General features: G+C 40.4%; 2 protein-coding genes across 4 annotated transcripts in view; one reads left to right on the top strand and one right to left on the bottom strand.

The window, feature by feature from the left end:
- camk1b (calcium/calmodulin-dependent protein kinase Ib) overlaps positions 1–10180 on the bottom strand; it is a 32756-nt gene extending 22576 nt beyond the window's left edge. For 2 of the 3 annotated variants that reach the window (XM_070902266.1, XM_070902267.1), the window contains exons 1-3: positions 10109–10180; positions 8058–8070; positions 4024–4137 (exon numbers count right to left, since the gene is read on the bottom strand). In XM_070902266.1, the coding sequence (XP_070758367.1) occupies positions 4024–4137; positions 8058–8068 (125 nt within the window). In that variant the 5' untranslated portion in view covers positions 8069–8070; positions 10109–10180. The remainder of the gene's footprint in view (positions 1–4023; positions 4138–8057; positions 8071–10108) is intronic. The other variant, XM_070902268.1, reaches the window with a different exon arrangement.
- Positions 10181–13063: 2883 nt separating this feature from the next.
- nek4 (NIMA-related kinase 4) lies at positions 13064–19084 on the top strand. The gene is made up of 15 exons (XM_070903208.1): positions 13064–13192; positions 13301–13498; positions 13588–13695; positions 14099–14253; positions 14507–14639; positions 15475–16152; positions 16235–16285; positions 16373–16522; positions 16806–16970; positions 17277–17343; positions 17635–17747; positions 17938–18029; positions 18178–18383; positions 18461–18594; positions 18986–19084. Exons 1-15 carry the CDS (start codon positions 13079–13081, stop codon positions 19082–19084), a joined length of 2463 nt encoding a protein of 820 aa, XP_070759309.1. The 5' UTR covers positions 13064–13078.
- Positions 19085–19361: the final 277 nt, after the last annotated feature.

The raw sequence follows: 19361 nt of genomic DNA, 5'->3' as shown, positions 1-19361 counted from the left end.
ATAAAACACTTACAAAACTTACAATTGAACTGTAAGAGTAGATTATTATTTGACTGTTTACTGCGTCTTATTGACAATAACTCTGAAGAGGATCAATGGTTCGGTCTTATGTTTTAGTGTGTCCTGGTCCCTGTATAATGAAAGCTTTAATCTCAGATGAAAATTAAAGGGTGGCAGGACATCCTGGGATCCCCTGCAAACACAGTGTGAAACCAGGAAACAGTTAGAGAGCAGGTGACAGGGAAGAGGAGCCAAAATGGAGCTGGATTTGTGACAGCAGGGGTGTGGTTTTGGGCTCGGTTGGACAGAGATAGACACAATCAGAAAGACAGAGAGACACGGGGGAAGGGGGGGGGGGGTAGATTAACATAAGTAACAGAAAATGAGAAAAGAAGGAAGGCGAAAGAGGATTTGAGAGTTGATTGCAGTGAAAGTGCTGTTGCCTGTGTGTGCATTATTAATTCCCATCTGTTTTGATTACAAAAGCATGTGTCTGTGGCAGCAGCTGGGGATTCACAGTACAAACCCGTACATGCTACTGGTATGTGGTTCAAACTCCCCCTACATCATCGATTTGCCACAAAGAATACCGTTTAAAGTACACAACATTGTTTTTAAATATATTGTATGTTATTCTGTATTTAATAATTGAACTTTTTGTGTTAGTTCAGGACAAGTAAATTGATGGGCTTTTTTTGAGACGTCTGATTCGATGAAGAGGTTATTTGTAGCCCCTACACTGTACATCTAATTCAGGAGTGAGGGAGGATCCAGAAACACGAGTACATTTATAGAAAAATGTCTGTATGTGTGTCATTTTTTTCCTCTGTTTTCTTGTAAAAGAGAGAGAGCGAGTTTATCTCTTGCACAAGGCACACATTTGCACCCAGTGGTGGATTATTAATAGCAAATCAAAAACTTTGTTTCCATAGTGACTGTTTGAGTCCATTATGGAAAGTGTTTCCTGTTGTTACCAAGACAACAATCCAGCAATGACAAATGAATGTGGCACACAGCTGAGTGATGCGGTGTGCTGGTGATCTCTCCATAAACAAGCTCACCACCAACCTTGGGGGCAGGTGGAGAACTGGAGGGATGACAATGAGAGGGTTGAAAGCATCGGAAAACATTTTCATGTATGCACTCATTAGTTGTGCTTATTCAGCTTTAGTTTGGCTTAACATTTACCTGTACATAATGTCTCACTTTCGTCTATAGGGTGCTAGCAAAATAATCAGAATCAGACTTTAACTTGGAAGTAACTAACATTTTGCCTTCATAAGAGCGTTTACAGTAGATACAGACAGGAAAGATGGTAAGTGGCCATCAAGCTGCTATGACAATGTTTGTAACTGTGGTTAAGTTGCATCAGATTTGAAGTCCTTTTCAACAATATTTGTTCTACCCTCTGTGCATCAGTGACTAAAGAGTATAAGGATGGTTTCATAAACTCACAAAACGAGCTTAGGTTTCATCTTGGATTCAGCTAGTGTTCACACAACTCAATCCTGGACTAATAAGGATGTGGGTGTATCAAAAAGGTGTTCAAAGTAAGACACCTTGGATAAACATCCTGTCTTATGACTCTCAGCATCCCTGATTAAGGATCACAAAACAGGAGGTAGAAGTAGGATTAAAAGTTACATTTAACTGCAGTGCACTCTCAGAGCAATTTGTTCTTTGAGAACAAACTAAGGGTCCAAATTGCTTCTGCCGTTCCTGGTTCCTGTCGTGGTGATGGAATATGCTCTATTGTTGCGGGTGCCAAATTACATTTGGGTTTAGACAAGCATACTGTATAGCTACCACTCACTTGCATAAATATAGAATAGACTGCCATATAAGTCGGGCTTGAGAGATGCAGTCAATGAGTTACGGTTCTACAAATGACAAGCAGTGGGCGTGCCATCATGCACTCCAAAAACCAAGCATGACCATTTTGAGACAAATGGATATCACACACACACGTGCACACACACACACGTACACAATGTCCTCAAAAGTTAAGAGGTTTAAGAGAGATTCCAAGGCACCAAGAAAAGCAGAAAAGCAAATAAGGAGACACAGAACAGACACATCCAACAGAACTCAGGGGGAAATATCCCAACAGGATGCCACAGTAAAACGCTCCACTTCTGATATGGGATTTAACCTGCCAATGTCTTGTTATGAGGCAAGCACTGTCATTCACTGAAGCACTGCCATCGATTTTTTATTTTCAGGTCGATCAAAAATACTGAAAACTAACAATTTAAATTAATAAAAATAAATCAGATTAAAATAACAATACACAAATGGACCAATGTGCCTCTACTGTAAAACAAAAGTGAGCCTGCAGCAGAACTGGTCCCAGCGTACACAGGACTGAATGCATCTAATCTTAACGTGTCACTGTACAAAGCTACTTCCCAGCTTGCTGTGGGATGAGAGGTCTTTGTTCATGCATTGTCACCTGGGTGGGTGTGCTATCGTTACATAGACACTGGCGTACATTAAGGTTGCCACAGCAAAAAAAACAAAATCATGTCCTCAAAATAAAAATAGCCTCATAGCAAAAAAGCAGCCCCACCCCCTCCCCAAATGTCTCCCACTCACACAGCCACGCAAACATAAACACACAGTGAAAGACAAGAGAAGCTAGAATCCAAGGCTGGAACTGATGTCAAGTAAAACCCATTACTGTAAATGACTGTATATCTTTTTACATGTCATTAATCTTATACTGTGTCAATTAAAGTGTTGGAAATAAGAACAAATGCAGATATTTACTATATTTACTTATAGACTTTTTAAGCAATACAGCACACATTTGCTTGTGTTTTGTCCATTTGCATGATGGCAATAACTCCTATCTTTGTGAAGCATATCATGTTCAGTTTTCGTTGACACTGTGTCAGAGGTGTTGACTCAACCACGTGGTAATTTATGAGGCTGTATATTTAGTGGTGCTGTTTCGCTGAATTTCCTTAATAGGTGTTTTCTAATGTTCTGTCTACAGTCATTTACATGCAGGGACTAGAATATCAGCCTCTCACTGTAATGCTTTGTGGCTGGTTTGTTGACACAGTGTCAACAAAAGTGAGCATTATAAGCTTCACAAACATATATTGCAGTGCTGTTCTATTACTTAAAATATACTGCAGGGTTATAAACACACTGACTGCTCCCAAATAGTCCTGTTTACTTGACTGAAAATATCCTTTTGATTACCTGGAGAAAGTTCAGGACACATCCTGCAGACACCTCCTGTGCTCACAATAATTTCACTGGATAAATGTGGGACTTAGTTCCCCAGCATGGAGAGAATCTTAATTGCTTTAAATATTGTGTTTTAATGTGCTTTATAAAATGTTTTGTAAGTCTTTTTGTAGAAGAGGTGGTCTGGGCAGTCAAAAATACTGGTGAAATGTTAAGCCAAAACAAATACCATTTGCACTGCACCACCTGATCTGCATTTATACAAACTCATCTGTGCCACTCTACTTACCTTAGTGTAAGCAGATCTGTTTGGAGCCATGAAAATAGCAAACAGGTAAAAGAAAAAATGGCCTGAGAAAAACAGAATTGCTGCTGCTGCTAGCTTTACACTGACAGAGCTAACAAATACCTGGCCACAGGCACATCAGGTTCACATTAGAGCCTGTTTGTTCCGATTTAGCATCAAGCTGTTTATCTAGGGACACCGAGAGGAGCAGCCCAGCATAAATATACATCGAACAGTGACACATTTACAAAATACAGCAAAACCTTGTCAGGAGGCTCGTTGCACAGTAATACATTTGTGGCCAATCACTCCCTACCAAACTATCAAGTCATTACATAGCAATAATTACCTGTCCAAATACTTGCATGACAATGAAAAAAAATTATACCCATACAAAAGCATCAGGATCAAAAACAAAATAAATGCAAATGTCTTTTGTCCATCAGAGAGGACAGTTAACAAATATGCATTAAATGCATCATTAAAAATGTAAAAACAGATTGTGAAAAAGCCAGAATACAAAGTTGAAACACACTTACGTTCCCAGGATCTCTTTGAAGTCATACTGATCCTTCACATCTGTGGTCTTCTTTTTCCAGGGATGGCAATCGTCGCCCAGTGGCATCTTCTTGTTGTTACGGTCAGAAACAATACTAAAGAAAAAAAAGAGGATACGGAGGACAAGCTTATTAATACCAACAGTTTAACTGCCTCCATCCCCCACCTGCAGTAAACACATTACTGCACTTTCTCATATGGTTATTATCATGATTATTATCATTTTTTGTAACTTGGATGACTGACATCAGTGGATTTCTTGACACACTAAAGGTATGGAATACATGAAAACATGACATAACATATCCTATATTATAAAGGAAAACGGTTTATTTGAAAAAACATCTTTCAAACACAGAGGCAATTCAAAGCACTTGTGAAATAACACTAGCTAGAGGCAGGTCCCATTGCTGTGAGCATTATTATGTTGTCGTGTTGTGAACATTTTAACTTTTGGGCTCATCGAGACATCGAGTTTGGATTAGCCCTGTGGGTGTGTATTGGAGAAGAGCACTTCCTGCTGCTAAAAGTCACATAATGAAGTGAAGTAACTGACTTTCACAATGCAAAAAAGGATAACTATTCCACAGGTTCAGTGAAAGAACTGTCCTAAACTCGCCACTTACGAGGTTAAAACCAGCTTGACAAACAGACTGTTGCAACATTTGGTCAGTCTGTAACATAGACAGTTGCATGCGTCTCAGATGACTTAAGAATGCGGTAAATCCTGCTTCCTCTCTGATACAATTTTCACACACAAAACATATCGTGTGACACCTGGTTTTGAACACAGGCTGCATTTCATCCATTATACTTAAAATACTTGTCACAGGTAAATAATGGGTCATTGTTGTTTATAGGAGTCCCAATTCTGCAATGTTGTGGTTCAGCATCATTCAAAGTGGCTGCTACAATGTTGTGGTTACTTTGAAGGTTTAACGTGACAGAGGATCTGGCGTAGATGTGTATGAATAGTTATGTCTTGCAGTCATGTTCAAGTACCTTTATAACCAACAAGAGTGGAATTTAAGGTAGAGAAGGGTTAAAAGTCATGGCCAATATCTACAAGGTTAATAAGTAGACTTTTCACTCTAGTGACCCGAATGTTGCTGTATATATGAGTTCAAGTAAACAGTGGTTCACCTTTTTATACCACAGCCAAACCCTGTCAGAGCTGCATAAAACACTGGTTGTGAGCAGGGCTGTGGGCCCAGGTCACATAACTCAAGTAGACAAATTCCAAAGAACAGCTAAAGGTTTATTCTCTGGTGTTAACTTTGATGTAACACTGTTGTTGTCAAACTTACAATGGTATGACTGAAACCTTAAGATCTGTCTGAAGAAGCACACTGTTGTGAAGAACAAAAAACTCAGCTTATCTGTAATGTTTAATGTTTAATTTACTGCGCTCGAGTTAAGTGAGGACAGGTGACAAGAGTTCAGATATCATGCCATAAAGTATAAAAACACTCCTACCTTTAAGAGTTAGAGAAAGACACAAACAATGTTAATTCTTTGGTTGGCAGATTTCTCAGGAGAAGTTAATATTCAGATGTTTGTCCTCAGCATACTTTTAAGAGCGGGACTGATCACAGAGAACCCTGCTGTCACAGCTATCATCATCTAAACCCAGAAAGTGCCTATAACTCAAGACCTGGAAGACTAAAATAGCCCTGTTCATATCAGCATGCCTCCCTCCTCCTCTGTTCCTGCTGCCTGCCTGGCAACTTCACCGTCTGTCTATATGAGATGATGTAACATATTGTTCTGGATTGTACAAGAGCCATTTTGTTAAATGCAATATGATAGCACAGTTTATCATTTCCCTGTCGCTTCAGAGTCAACTAAATTTAAATGCTGAAATGTGTGTATGAGCAGCATTAAGCAGTAGACAGGGGAAGGCTTAGTTAACACTGCTGTTATCTCAGAATAAATGTTAATGGGACGTGGCCTCTTCTAGCTGCATTGAGGTGCAGTCACTGATTGATGCACACACTCGCATGGACTCATAGATCTTCCCATGTGCCATGTCTTGCACACACACACATATACACACACAGACAAACGTGGTGGCCCTCTCGCTGCCTTCACTAACGTCAGAAGCTGGCTTCATACCTGTCGTCATGGAAACCCAAAGGAGCTGCAGTGGTATCTGAGAGTCTAAATTGCTTTGGTGTCTAATGGCAGCTAAGGTGGAAATTGTTCTGGTCACTTCGGCTGCAGTGTGTTATGTTTAGTTTAAAGTAAAACACCAAAATATCTGGTGTGTGGTTACTGGCTATGGATAAGAAGGACATATCACACCCAAGAAGTCGTGAAAAATGATATAACTTGATCAGGTGTACACTGCATACAGCACAATTCATTAGTTATGCTTCCACTTGACCACTGAGGACGTACTGTCTGTTTTTAAATGCCATATCAATTCACAGACAGTGTATTTTGGTAAGTAAGACCATTTTCAATTTATGATTGGAGGCACAACTTTGTGTGCATCTGATATAAACTTACTGAATCAGAATCAGAATCCCTGTGTTACTGAACAAATGTAACCAACCAATGTAACCAAAAGTACTAAAGGAACAAAGCTTCATTCAAAGTGTCACTCATCATTTCCTCCACTGCCGTTGCATGCCATTTAAAACCCCTGAAGTAAAAGGAAGTATCTCTAAATCGGGCATGAGCAGCATGCAAAGTAATGTGCTATGGGGAAGCAGCAAGAGGAAGTCCAGTCAAATGTAAAAGCTTTGCAGGTAAATGGGCCATATTGGGGCGTCTGTTCCTGGAGTCTAATAACTGCAGTAGGGGACAAACAAACAATACATAGTAGACTGTAACTCTATTCCTGAGTACATCTTCAACTTGACACCAGTCTCTTTCTGTGGAAATTGAGGATCCATTACCGGTCATGATTTTTTTTTCATTGAAAAATGATCTGGAGTAGGTCAAGGCGTACTTATCAATGTGTGTGCAGAGAAAAGGGTGATTTTTGTATATTCTTTAGTCTTTCCCATGTCTGGTTGCGAGAAGAGGATTTTGAGTTTGTAGTGTTGAAACAAACTGATTAGCTGGTCAATACTGACATATTTCTTATGATTTCTTAAGATGTATCAACATGGATAAATCCAAAATGAAAATAATAGATGCAGCTCTATACGTATCTCCACTATCTGACCAGCATTGTTTAGGTAGGGCAACACAGTTGTTCTGTTTAAAGAGTAGTAACCTTTAGGCTAAAAATAACTGCAACAGACCGTCTGGAGGAAAGTGAAGCCAGAGAGAGAGCGAAAACACCTCACACACACTGCTTGTTTGTAGCATCTCACCTTGCTCACATGGAGATTCATGGAGATTCATGTTAATTCATGCACTGAGAATGGGTGATATTGAACATCAAAGTCATTTAAACATCAAAGTCATTTGAAATCTATGAATGCATCAACCCTTGCTTGTCACTGGTTGTGTCCATTTTAGAAATCTACAGGCAGCAACCCAGGAAGCACCAACATGCACCTGAATCTCCTTCATAACACTTGGACTTCACTTCAGAGGTGCAAACAACTGGATATGTTTTACATTCGGCAACGTCATATTACATTTCAAATAACACATGTCAAGCAATGGGGACTTTAAGGACATTGTCAAAGTTGAGCAAGAGGGGTCTGGTGTTGAAACAGGCAAATGCTATAAACAGCAGAATAAGGTTCAAGTTCAAGACACGCAGGGGCAGATAGGGGCAAGTTTTATAAAGATGTGGGAGAGTTGAGGAGAGACACATGCAGGTATCATATGAGCATGTAGAAGGCAAAAAAAAACAGCCCCTCCATGTCCACGGATGACATGACTTTTGACCAGTGGGTGAAGAAAAGCTGCTCAAAACCCAAGAAGCAACAGGAGAGAAGAGGCTTGAGACAGGGAGATGCACAATACCATAACCACATTCCCTGAGTAGGACCTGACATGCAGCATTCGCCCTTGTTTAAAGGTTGACACAGAAGAGAGTCGCTGTACTCACTGGTTTCCCATTCCTGTGATGTGCAGTGGACAGAAGAAACACACACACACACACACACACACAAACACGTCCACAGTTAAACGTGACAGACTGACGTGTAGTTAGGGTGCGTTGTTTGAGCGTGAAATTCAATTTGCAAAGGTGTTAAAACGTTTGGCAACACTTTTGCACACACACACACACACACACACACACACACACACACAGAATCAAACACACAAATAGACAAACTTATATTAAAACCAGACATCTGAACTAAAACTTGACCAAACTGAGTTCTTGAACACATCTCTGGGCAAATCCACTTTGTTTTCTCTAAACAACCACAAACTAACACACAAACAAGTTGTCTTTAAACAAATATTGATTTTGGCTCACCTTTACTATTATTACATATCTCAGCAAACAATCTATGGCACCACTCCAAACTGTAAGGAATTCTGCCAAGTTATAAACAAAGACTTAATTCGCGCCAAAAGACTGTATTCCTGGTAAAGCAGATTCACTACACAGGAAGCCATATACTTTTTGAAATGACTTGATTTCACTAGTTTATTTTCAGAGCTTGTTTAGGTCAGGCGCACAGCTACATCTCTGATCTTTTAATGCTTTCAGAGCTGCAGAAGGCAGGGCCCTCCAGCTCAATCTGATTTGAATCACAATTTGCATCACCTATCATACAGTATAATGCATTGTTAAAGGACAGTAACCCAACATTTGTTTTTGTTTACCTTGACAACTTTATTGTCTCTTTGGAAATCTGGGGTTTCTCAGGTATTTAGAGTGGAGATATGCACATAGACCAGGGTGAAAAGAATATGCGGCTCAAACAAAGAAGGTGGAGACAGTAGAACAAAACTCCATTCACATATTTAGTACAGCAAATAAAATTATTCATTAGGTCAAACTGACAGGACAAGATCCCAGGTCTCTGCAGTGGTTTTTCCTGCGTGCCAAGAGCAACATGTTTAAAAGCATGAATGCAGAGAGAGAGAGAGAGAGAGAGAGAGCAGTGAAGGGGCAGTTTATTAACTTGTTACATCTATCAACATCAACTATTATTGGGATCAGAAAACTATCCAACTAATCTACACCATCGTTCCCTCAACAGATGTCAACTGCTTGCCATCGTTCCTGTCCAAAACATGCATGCCCCCCCCCCTATCCATCAACGCCATGCACTGGCTGACAGGCAAACACACAGAGAGAGAGAGAGAGAGAGAGAGAGAGAGAGAGAATTTACTAACAGCAGTCTGATTGGTCAGCTGGTGTCAGTGACGCACAACAAATCTCCTCTCAAAGTGAGCTTATTAATTGATAAGCAGACTTCTCCTTACAAGATCCCATAGACAGAGGTGAGGAGGTGTGTGTGAGTGTGTGAGGGAGAGAGTGTGTTCAGGGAGAAAGGGAGACAGAAACAGAAAGAGGGAAGGAGAAATGAGAGAAGGGGTAAAAACTAAAAATACCTTAGTGGAAAATTACACATCATGTCATGTTTACTGAGAAAACCTTTAAAGATTAATAATAACAAGGTCGGGGCTCTATTGAGACATAGCCTGGAGTTATTTGTAGATGGTCACACTGTCATACTGTATAAACTTGACTTTATTACATTGCAAAAATCCAGAGAGCAGCCTAGTTATACTGGTTTGTATGGGAGAAGACAAGTAAGCTATCACCTCAGCCCCTCGCATATTCCATGTCAGTATCTGATCTTCGAAACTGCAGCTTAAGTTACATAGAGGTCCTCTTGATGTGAATGAAACACATAACGCGACTGTTGACTTCAGCAGTCTCCCTTATAGTAAAGCTTAACATAGTTGTAGCTTTAAAGTCATTAAATCTAAGTTCCTCTAAACGTGCCCATAACACGGTGTGAATGTAAAGCGCCCGTTAAGCTTAGCTAACGTTCCTCACTGATAAATGTTGCTTGAAAACGAGCTGTCAACCGTCCCCCACGCAAGAAACCACGCTCCAGCATCTATCCAGCCTTTGAGGAAGAGTCAGGATGAAAGTTTGAGTCATGACAGTGTAGCAGCAGCAGTTCCTACCTGAAATTTAACAGTCAGTACGGTCCAACAGCCGCGTCCGGTGTCCGTCTGTCTCTCCGACTCTGAGCGCTCTCACGCGGAATCTGTACTTGGTAACCTCACCAGCAGCGCTCCTCCTGACGTCACCTCAGGGCAGGACGTGCGAACGGACCAATCACAGCCCGGAGCTGTGGCGCACAGGTAAACAGCTCTGCCGCACTATTGGTCACCTCTCTCCACTCGTGACTCCCCTACTGTACTTGAGATATAAGGATTGGAGGTGAGATACATTTGACAATGGTTATGATAAATGACTCCAGCATTCACAGGAAGATAAAAAGAAATAGACATACAGCTAAAACCTAAGAGGGAGAAAGATATGTAAAAGTAAACACAACACTATTATGTCCAGAGAAAATAGGTGTGTATATGACCAACAGCATACCGTGTGTACAAAGTGTTTCTGTAAATTGTAAACAAATCCAAATTGATAGATTAGATATTGTGGTGGTGACAATCACATTTATAGTGACAATGGTAATGTACTTCCAGTTGTAGGACCACACAATCACTTAATGAAGGTCTAGATTTGATCCAGTGGTCAGGTGCACATACACAGAGACATGCCATAGAAATAGTTGTCATTGTTCATATCATCGCTAAGACTACTAGTAGTAGGCTACTGGTAATAGAGGTGGTTGTAGCAGCACACTTAATAGATGTGTTTGCCAAATTTTATTTGACCTCCGCAAGGGTTTTCTTAACTTGCTGCTTAATCCTCTTTTAGGCTCATTAATTCATTCACTTTTGTCATACTTCAGTTTCATGCACAACATCTTGTCTGTATTGCATGTTATTTATCTTTTATTGTCTTTTTTTTAACTTAACTTTATAGCATTAGTGTTTTTTTGCATGTCCATATGATCATTTGAATCAAGATTGTCTTTGTTATCTTGGTGTTTTATGTATATGAGCTATCTTTGGACAAGTGAGTGAGTTATTTGTATATTGTATATTTTATAACAGAATAAAACCAACACCAAACCAATTTAATTTATTTATTTGTGACCTGGCTTCAAAATAAAGCCCATAAAACTGACTTCTCCATGTTCACCCTGCCAGGTGTGCACCACTCAGGTATACACTGAATTTGTGTGGTCTCAGCCTGTGGTGGTCTAGTGCTCCATCTAGTGGATTGCATGGCCCCAATCAGGAAAGGTCAAGTGTAAGTCTACAGAAATGATCTACCTGAAATTAAACTTAGTGTAGTAATAAAGACATAGCCATGGATGTACTTTTAGGCTAGGTAGAGTCTTTGATCATTTTAAAACATTAAAATAGTAGTGTGATGCTATGCTAGATTTTTGCCTTTTTAATGGCAGACATTACTGACATCTCATGGGAGAAAGAGTACAGGTGTAACTCATTACTTTAATTAATTAGGTTCCATCTCATGTACATGTACCAATTCCAGGGCCTGGTAATGTGTTTGCTGGCTTAATATGATTCAAATAATGAATTACACCTGTGTTATTATTATAACTCACAGCAATGTTGGCATTGTACAATTCCAGGTGAGGAAACGTACACCTAAAATGGGGGAGATTGTTTCTCCGATCTATCAAAAACTCAGAAAAGAAAGATTAATTTCTAAACGTATACATTTGTAAATAAAGATTTTTCTAGTAAAAGCAGGATATTTATAATGCATGTCCTGTTACTGTAGCTGCTTCAGTAATAGCAGAGATACTCTCTGGGAATAGTGATAAAGCTGCCCCATGTGTAAATGTGGACGCTGGGTGGCGCTGTGCTGTGCACGGCGCAGAGTTTCTGGTCCAGTCGGACCCTCTCTCCGTCGTCGGCAGTGAGCTGCCAGTTGCCTAGTGACGAAAAACTTATCGACTGCTGCTGATTTCCTGCGTTTTCAAAATCTCATCGCTGGCACTGAGCTAACCTAGTGCGAAGTTTTCCAAACAGATTCCATATGTTTATCTCGTCTCCACAGCTGGAGCATGGGACGAAATAAACCCGTTATTCTTGCTGGGAGAGTCGTGTAACGTTTCAGGTCGCGTTATGAAGCATTTCGATGAAGGATGAATAATTATATTTTCATCAGGGTCGTTGGGAAAGGGAGCTACGGGGAGGTGCACTTGGTGAAACACAAAACAGACCGAAAACAGGTGAGAGACGGATAGTATGTGGGGATTTCATTACAGCACACAGCAGTTTAAATAAGCAACGTATGGGGTTAACAACTGTAGCCGCCTGAGATATTATAATCGCCAGGCTTGACGCTACCAAGACCCCGCTAAGGCTCAACTAGCTTAAAGTTAGCTGAAGTCGGCTAAAACCTCACAGATTTGTTTCGCTCGTTTGCATAATGTTTGAGATTTACAGTATGAAGCTAACATAATAATGTGAACACATCCAGTGCGCTGGAATATATATATAGATATACAAACAAAGTCACATGTTAGAGAAGATAATGTATGTTGTTATTCTCAGTTTGACAGATGAAAGTTGTTCCCTGTCTGGTCCTGAAGCTGCATAATTAATACTGACCATCATGGTGACTGTTATCCCACTGTTATCCTGCCCTGGAGGGCAGGTTTGTAGTTGGACTTGAGCCATAAAATAAGAAAAAAGTATTTCTGTTGCAAAGCTTCTACGTCAGCATTACATGGCGTGAAAAGTACTCATTCATATGAGGATGACTAACATTGATCTGGTCTTACTGACTTACATGGTTTCTGAATTCTAGAATGACAAACATTGTATGTTTTCTTTAATTTCCAATTCAGGGGAAGTGATTGTGTATTTTTAATTTTTTTGTCCCAGTATGTAATTAAGAAGCTGAATTTAACCACCTCCTCCAAGCGGGAACGGCATGCTGCCGAGCAGGAGGCACAACTCCTGTCCCAGCTGCGACATCCTAACATTGTGACGTACAGGGAGTCTTGGGAGGGAGATGACTGCCAGCTGTACATCGCGATGGGTTTCTGTGAAGGTGGTGACCTTTACCATCGACTCAAACAGCAGAAGGGCGAACTCTTACCTGAGAGGCAGGTGGTGGAGTGGTTTGTTCAGATAGCCATGGCACTCCAGGTACGATGTAAGATTGAAAGTGGAGGCCGTGGGAGGGTCACACATGATTTATTTTCGTTATACGAGTACAGGGACATCTGAGGTCACTGTTGTGATTTTGCTTTGCAGTACTTGCATGAGAGGAACATTCTTCACCGGGACCTCAAAACACAGAACATCTTCCTGACGAAGACCAACATCATCAAAGTTGGGGACCTCGGCATTGCACGAGTATTGGAGAACCAGAATGATATGGCCAGCACGCTCATAGGGACCCCTTACTACATGAGTCCAGAGCTCTTCTCTAATAAACCCTATAACCACAAGGTAATTTGGTTGTGTGCTCTTACTCTGTGTAGTTTATCCTTGGCTGGTCATAGGAGCTGCTTTACACCTGGATGTTTTTTTTTTTCTAGTCAGATGTCTGGGCTCTGGGTTGCTGTGTGTATGAAATGTCCACACTGAAACATGCCTTCAATGCCAAGGACATGAACTCACTGGTCTATCGCATTGTGGGAGGAAAGGTGGGTTAGCATCTTTTTCGTGTTTTATTAGATATTCTGTTAAGGTCAAGTTTGGTTTTATTTTTAATAAACTATTTATACTTTTCCAGGTGACAGAAATCATCTTTTTGCAAATAGATTAGATAGAGTCTGAAGTTTGTCATTTCCTCACAGTGTCAGAAGAGTTCAGGGACATTTTATTAGCTCCATTGACACACTGAAGTGGGGAGTAGTCCTGTCCTTGTCCCAAGTAACCACAGATGAAAAGGCTGTGGGTTTATTGTTTGGTAATTGTAGCCATCTTGATCAGGAATTTAATAGTTCATTCTTTTCTAGTAAATACAATACATTATTTTTCTGAGCCCTGATAATCTAGACATATAATAAATTGATTTATGACATTTTTCTCTGGTTTTGTCATCAGCTGCCACAGATGCCCAGTAGGTACGATCCCCAGCTGGGAGAACTGATCAAGAGCATGCTGTGTAAGAGACCTGAGGACAGGCCTGATGTCAAACTTATCCTCCGGCAGCCCTACATCAAACGACAAATTGCCATGTTCCTTGAGGCCACCAAAGAGTAGGTGGCACTGACAGCAGCCTTGCTGTTATTTTTCATTTCTTTGAAGCTATTTCTATAAAGCTAACTGAACCAATGCTTTTCTCTTTGTCTTATACCGTCATTTCTTTCTTTCTGCATACTTCTATTGAAATAACTTTCTACAGTCAGATATTCATTTCTATCCCTCCTTCTCTGCGACAGTGAGCTGCTAGCATTAAGCAGAATGATAAATATTTTTTTAGATGTTTATGTTTGTGTTGGTTTTTACCAGAAAAACTGCGAAGTCAAGAAAGAAAGCTGTGGGCAGTGGTGATTGCAGGGCCAACAGTGCATCGCCTGTGGTGTCATCTCAGCCAAAACCTGAGAGAAGTGCCCAGCCTGAACCTGTAGCCAGGGTGAAACGGGTGAGTGACGGGTGTACTATAATATTTTAGAATATTCCCATAGTACCTCATGATGTCAGTCACTCAGTATTGAATTACTGTGTTGTCACTTATTGTTCTTATAATAATAAGAACAATCTTATAATAAGGTCATAGTAACAGACAGGTATTGTTTGTTATACTCAACAATGAAGTTTCATTATAAGGAGGACCTTTTTGATTTGAGTAGTAGCCAGTCATCATGTCTTTTACTGCATTTTATTTTGCCAACTCAGTCGTGCTAGGTGTTACAATAAAATGCTCTCCTAATCTCCGAAGTGGCATTAATGCATTGGCCAAACTTGAACAATGTAATTTATGATTAATGCTAACAGTGGGCTGCTGTGCTTGGTAAATAGCCAGCAGTAAGGACAACTGGTATTAATACTTGTAAGCTTAATGAATCTGATTGGGACATTTAATTGACAGAATTTTCTTTTTGCTTGCAAGTGTTGTTGGATTTAAGTAGCATTGCGTAAATACTTTTCAGAGCCTTTTATCTTGACACAAAATCAATAAAAATGTATAACGTTCTTGCAGAATTAAATTTACATTCATAACATACATGACATTTCATCAAGGCTTTCCAAATCGCCATGATCCATTCCTGAATGAGTTCCATTATTGTATATTTATTCCCACTATATGTGTGTAGATTTATCCTGGTCATCAAAGTAGTAAGATGTCAAAAACAGTCCAGTGGATTTCTCCAATTAATATACAGTTCAAGCTGTTTACCCGAACTTCTTCAGTTCTGATGTCAGGCAGGGAATCGTCAGTGTTTATTGTGGTATTTGTTTTCTCTCTTCATCCTCAGAAAGAAGAGAAATCACAACAGCATAAAGTTCGAAATGGCGTCACTGACACACAACCACCTCAGCCACCCAAACCCTCTTCACCTGATGCTCTCAAAGCCAGCATCGTATCTCTGGCAACCGTCAGCAACATTAATATTGATATCCAACTGCAGGAGGATGAGGACCTGATGAAGAGACAGCTGCAGGGGCCCCAGTCAGTTGTGTCTCACCATCGGGCAGGTAATGACCCTGTGGCTCACAGTGTGTACAAAGACAGCAAGGGAAGAGGGAAACCAGATCCTTCTCCCCCCCCTTCCCCTCTTAAGCCCCCTCTGAAGTCTGTATCAGGTGTTGGCAGCAGGGGAGGAGACGAGAGGAGGGCATCCAGTGGACAGTTAGACATTCATCCACAGGCCACGTCAAACCCTTGGGATACATTTTCTGTCTGTGGGGAGAAACGGATGTCAAATGTGGACGATAAGGATGATACCATGGAGTTACTTAAAGAGGCTGACATGCAGAACCCAAAGTTAGAAGTGGAGAAAGAGGCTGCTTTTTCTGTACCGGAGAGGAGATCTGCACACAAATCCAATATAGAAAATATTGGAGTTGTTGTGGGAGTGAATATAGACAATAAAAATGACACTGTTACCCTTCTCAAGGGAGCTCCAACACAAGACCATACCTCAGACATCCAAGTAAGTGCTCTCAGTAATAGAGCAGAATTTCTGTTGTTTTCTTTTGAAGGTTGTTTATGTGTGATAATTCATGTCTTTGTAGGAAAACCTAGAATCTACTGAAAAACTTTTAGAGCCGCTCCCTCCAACACTGGTGAGCAAGAAAAAAACTGAATAAATTAATACAATTTTGATTTTTTGCCGTTATAGAAGTGTAACAGGTGTAATTGTGTCTGTTTAGGAGCCTGTTCAGGAGGAATCTCCCTCACCAGCCAGTAAGCCAACTCTGACCACTCCACCCCAAACTCCCCTGTACTTTTCATCCGAACCTTCTGTATCACAGCAGCACAGAGGGAGGGGCATAAGACGGACACATGACGATCAGGACAAGGTAAACATAGATACAGGACCTAATGTTAGGACAACATGGGAAACATTTTTTGCAGAAAATCTGAGCTTTTTGCTCAACTGCTGTCAAGTGTGCTGTTTTTCTGAAACTGACCATCATGTTGCATTTGTGAATGTGCTCTCACAATTTATTTAAGTTATAGTCAAGATATGATTGCTGGAAATATCCTCTTTAATAAGTAAATCTTTCTGCAGTACTATTAGCCAGCCAGAAAACAAATATGAGACTTCTTAATTTATATTTATCTTTTTTTGCCTTCTGTTAGTCCAAGGTGGCTGCTCCTAGACCTTTACCTCCACTTCCTGTTGAGAGCATAGCCGTGGAGGTGAGTAAGAGGAGCAGGAGGAGCTCAGAGAGCAAGAAAGCTGGTGTAGCTGAAACCTCCACATCGGTTGGTTCCTGTAAGGACGGATTCTTACCCCTGCCACAGGTGAGAATGCTCCTCCACAGACATGTGTATTTCTGAATATCCATTCTGCCTAAGACACATGTTTTATGCTTGTAAAATCAAGCTGTATCAACATTTCCGCAGTAAACAAATTGCTATGAATTATTTTAAGTAAGTGTAAATCATTTGAGGCCATAGTTTTAATAGAATACAAAACAATATTAAAAACATTGTTTCTGTCCTTTTTGTGCTCATGGTTGATGGTTTTGGTATATTGGTGTATTCTTGCTGAAATCAGCAGATGCAGTTCATCAATCACAGAAAATGTTGGGTCAATTTCATTTTCAGGATCGTCCTCTGTCAGCCAGAGAGAGGAGAAGACTGAGGCAGTCCCAGGAGAGTAACAGCCAACCAGGTACTTACTGTCTTTTCCTAACTGAAACCAGAACATTATAGTTGGACCTAAAATTACAATTAGTAAAACTAAAGTTATAGGAGGCTTGAATAAAGGAATGGAAAAAAACAAAACAGTATTCCTAGAACATGCACTTGCTTAAATGCACACGTATACACTTAATCACAGTGGGAAACAAACATGCATGTGCACATTTTGGTGAAATATTATATATATTATTACAACTCTATAAAGAACAAAAAAATAATAGTTGGTAGTTGACTATTTTTTAATTTTCTGCTCTTTCCACAGGTATTAATGTTGTAAGAAGGGCATCTTATGATGTCACTTCCACCAAGGACGAGCACTACAATGTCCCAGTTACCAGATCAGTCTCAGACACTATCACTGAGACCAACAGTAAGGTACAGATTGACGGGGTCATCACTGTCTTACTTTGTACAGTCGTTAAAAGGGAACTGCACTTTATGAATGAATGTGATAAAGACGGCTAGAAGTGCCTTGTGATGCTAATCTAATAATGTTACAGTGAATTTAAAACAGAAGCCTGTGTCGTAAATTCGTGTTACAACAGTGGGATATGTTTCATCACAGCAGGATAAGTTGCTGGAGCGAAGGTCAGATGAAGATGAGTGCAGCTCGTCCACAAGTTCCACAGAACGTTTGGAGGGAGACTGCAGGGAACGGTGAGAGCATAGAAGACACAAGAAAATGACGTGCAACTCATTTAGGCGCCATGCTGCTTTGCTATTCATATTACTAGCTCTGGAAAGTCTATGTTAACATGTTTGAGTAAATTTGCTGTATAATCGATGATTTATGGGTCATCTGCAGGAAGACTGAATCCAGTGACATGCAGGATTTAGTCACCATGATGACCCAAACTTTAAGAATGGATATTGAGGTGGAGAAAACCAGCAGATTTGGCTCTACTGCATTGCCAGAATTTAAACTGAACAGGAAGTACAGGGACACCCTGGTGCTTCATGGGAAGGCTCAAGAGGAAGCAGAGAACCTGTCACTTGGTGAAATACCAAGAGGTTAGATACTTTGATCTATTGCCATCAGCCTGCCATTCTGGAGCTTCTTGTGTTTAACCAGCATGTCTCCCCAAAAGGCTCCACGTCTGGTCCGGCCAAGATAAGGAGAGCCATAGAACACCTGAGAACAGACGTGGTGAAGGGCCTGGGGGTCAAGCTGCTGGACAGAGTCCTGGATATCATGGAGGAGGAGGATGACAACAAACGAGAAGTATGATTTTAAAGAAGTAAAACACAACACACAGAATCATAGATACTGCACCCACAGTGTAACTGCTAAAAACGCTCAGGAGGTGCAACTAAATAGGAGCTACAGTGATGTGTTAATTTGCGCACAAACCTTTGAAAATGCTTAGGTGTATTATGGTTTCCTTATGTGAAATACATTGTGCACCTTTATACCAGGAAGTATAGTTAGACTAACTCCTTAGTTCAAAATGATATTGTTGTATAATTTAATTTATAATAATAATTTAACTTTTACGATATCCACAGCTTTGGAATTATCAACTTGCCCGTGCACAATGTAGTCAATTTGTCTGCATTCATCTGTCTGTTGTTTCCAAAATGATCACAGTTGGCATCCCTTCTTCTCACTGCAGCTGTGCCTTCGTGACCAGATGGGGGACGAGAAGTATCAGGCTTATGCTGTGATGGTGAGGCAGCTGAAATTCTTTGAGGATAATGCCTTTAAAGTTTAGAGAAAATGCTACATATAAGGGAGCATACACATTTGCATTTCCATGACACCACTTGTGAGAACGTGTTAACAAGAGGCAAGCATCTTGATAGATTTTGTATGACAGGGAATTTTGTCTTTGGGAGAATTGGTTTCCAAGATCACCCTGTATGTGTGTCGCCACAGTTCAGCTGCCCTTGTTCGAGCAAACTTGTGTAAATAACTGTATTTTTTTTTTTTTTACCTCATTCTTTAAACACAGAATTTGTAATTATTCCTGTAATTTTCAGGATGCCTAT

The sequence above is a fragment of the Enoplosus armatus genome, chromosome 3, assembly GCF_043641665.1.
Source record: "Enoplosus armatus isolate fEnoArm2 chromosome 3, fEnoArm2.hap1, whole genome shotgun sequence".
NCBI classification, from domain to species: Eukaryota; Metazoa; Chordata; class Actinopteri; order Centrarchiformes; family Enoplosidae; genus Enoplosus; species Enoplosus armatus.
Note: the sequence above shows the minus strand (reverse complement) of the source record. Positions and strands in the feature narration are given on the sequence as shown.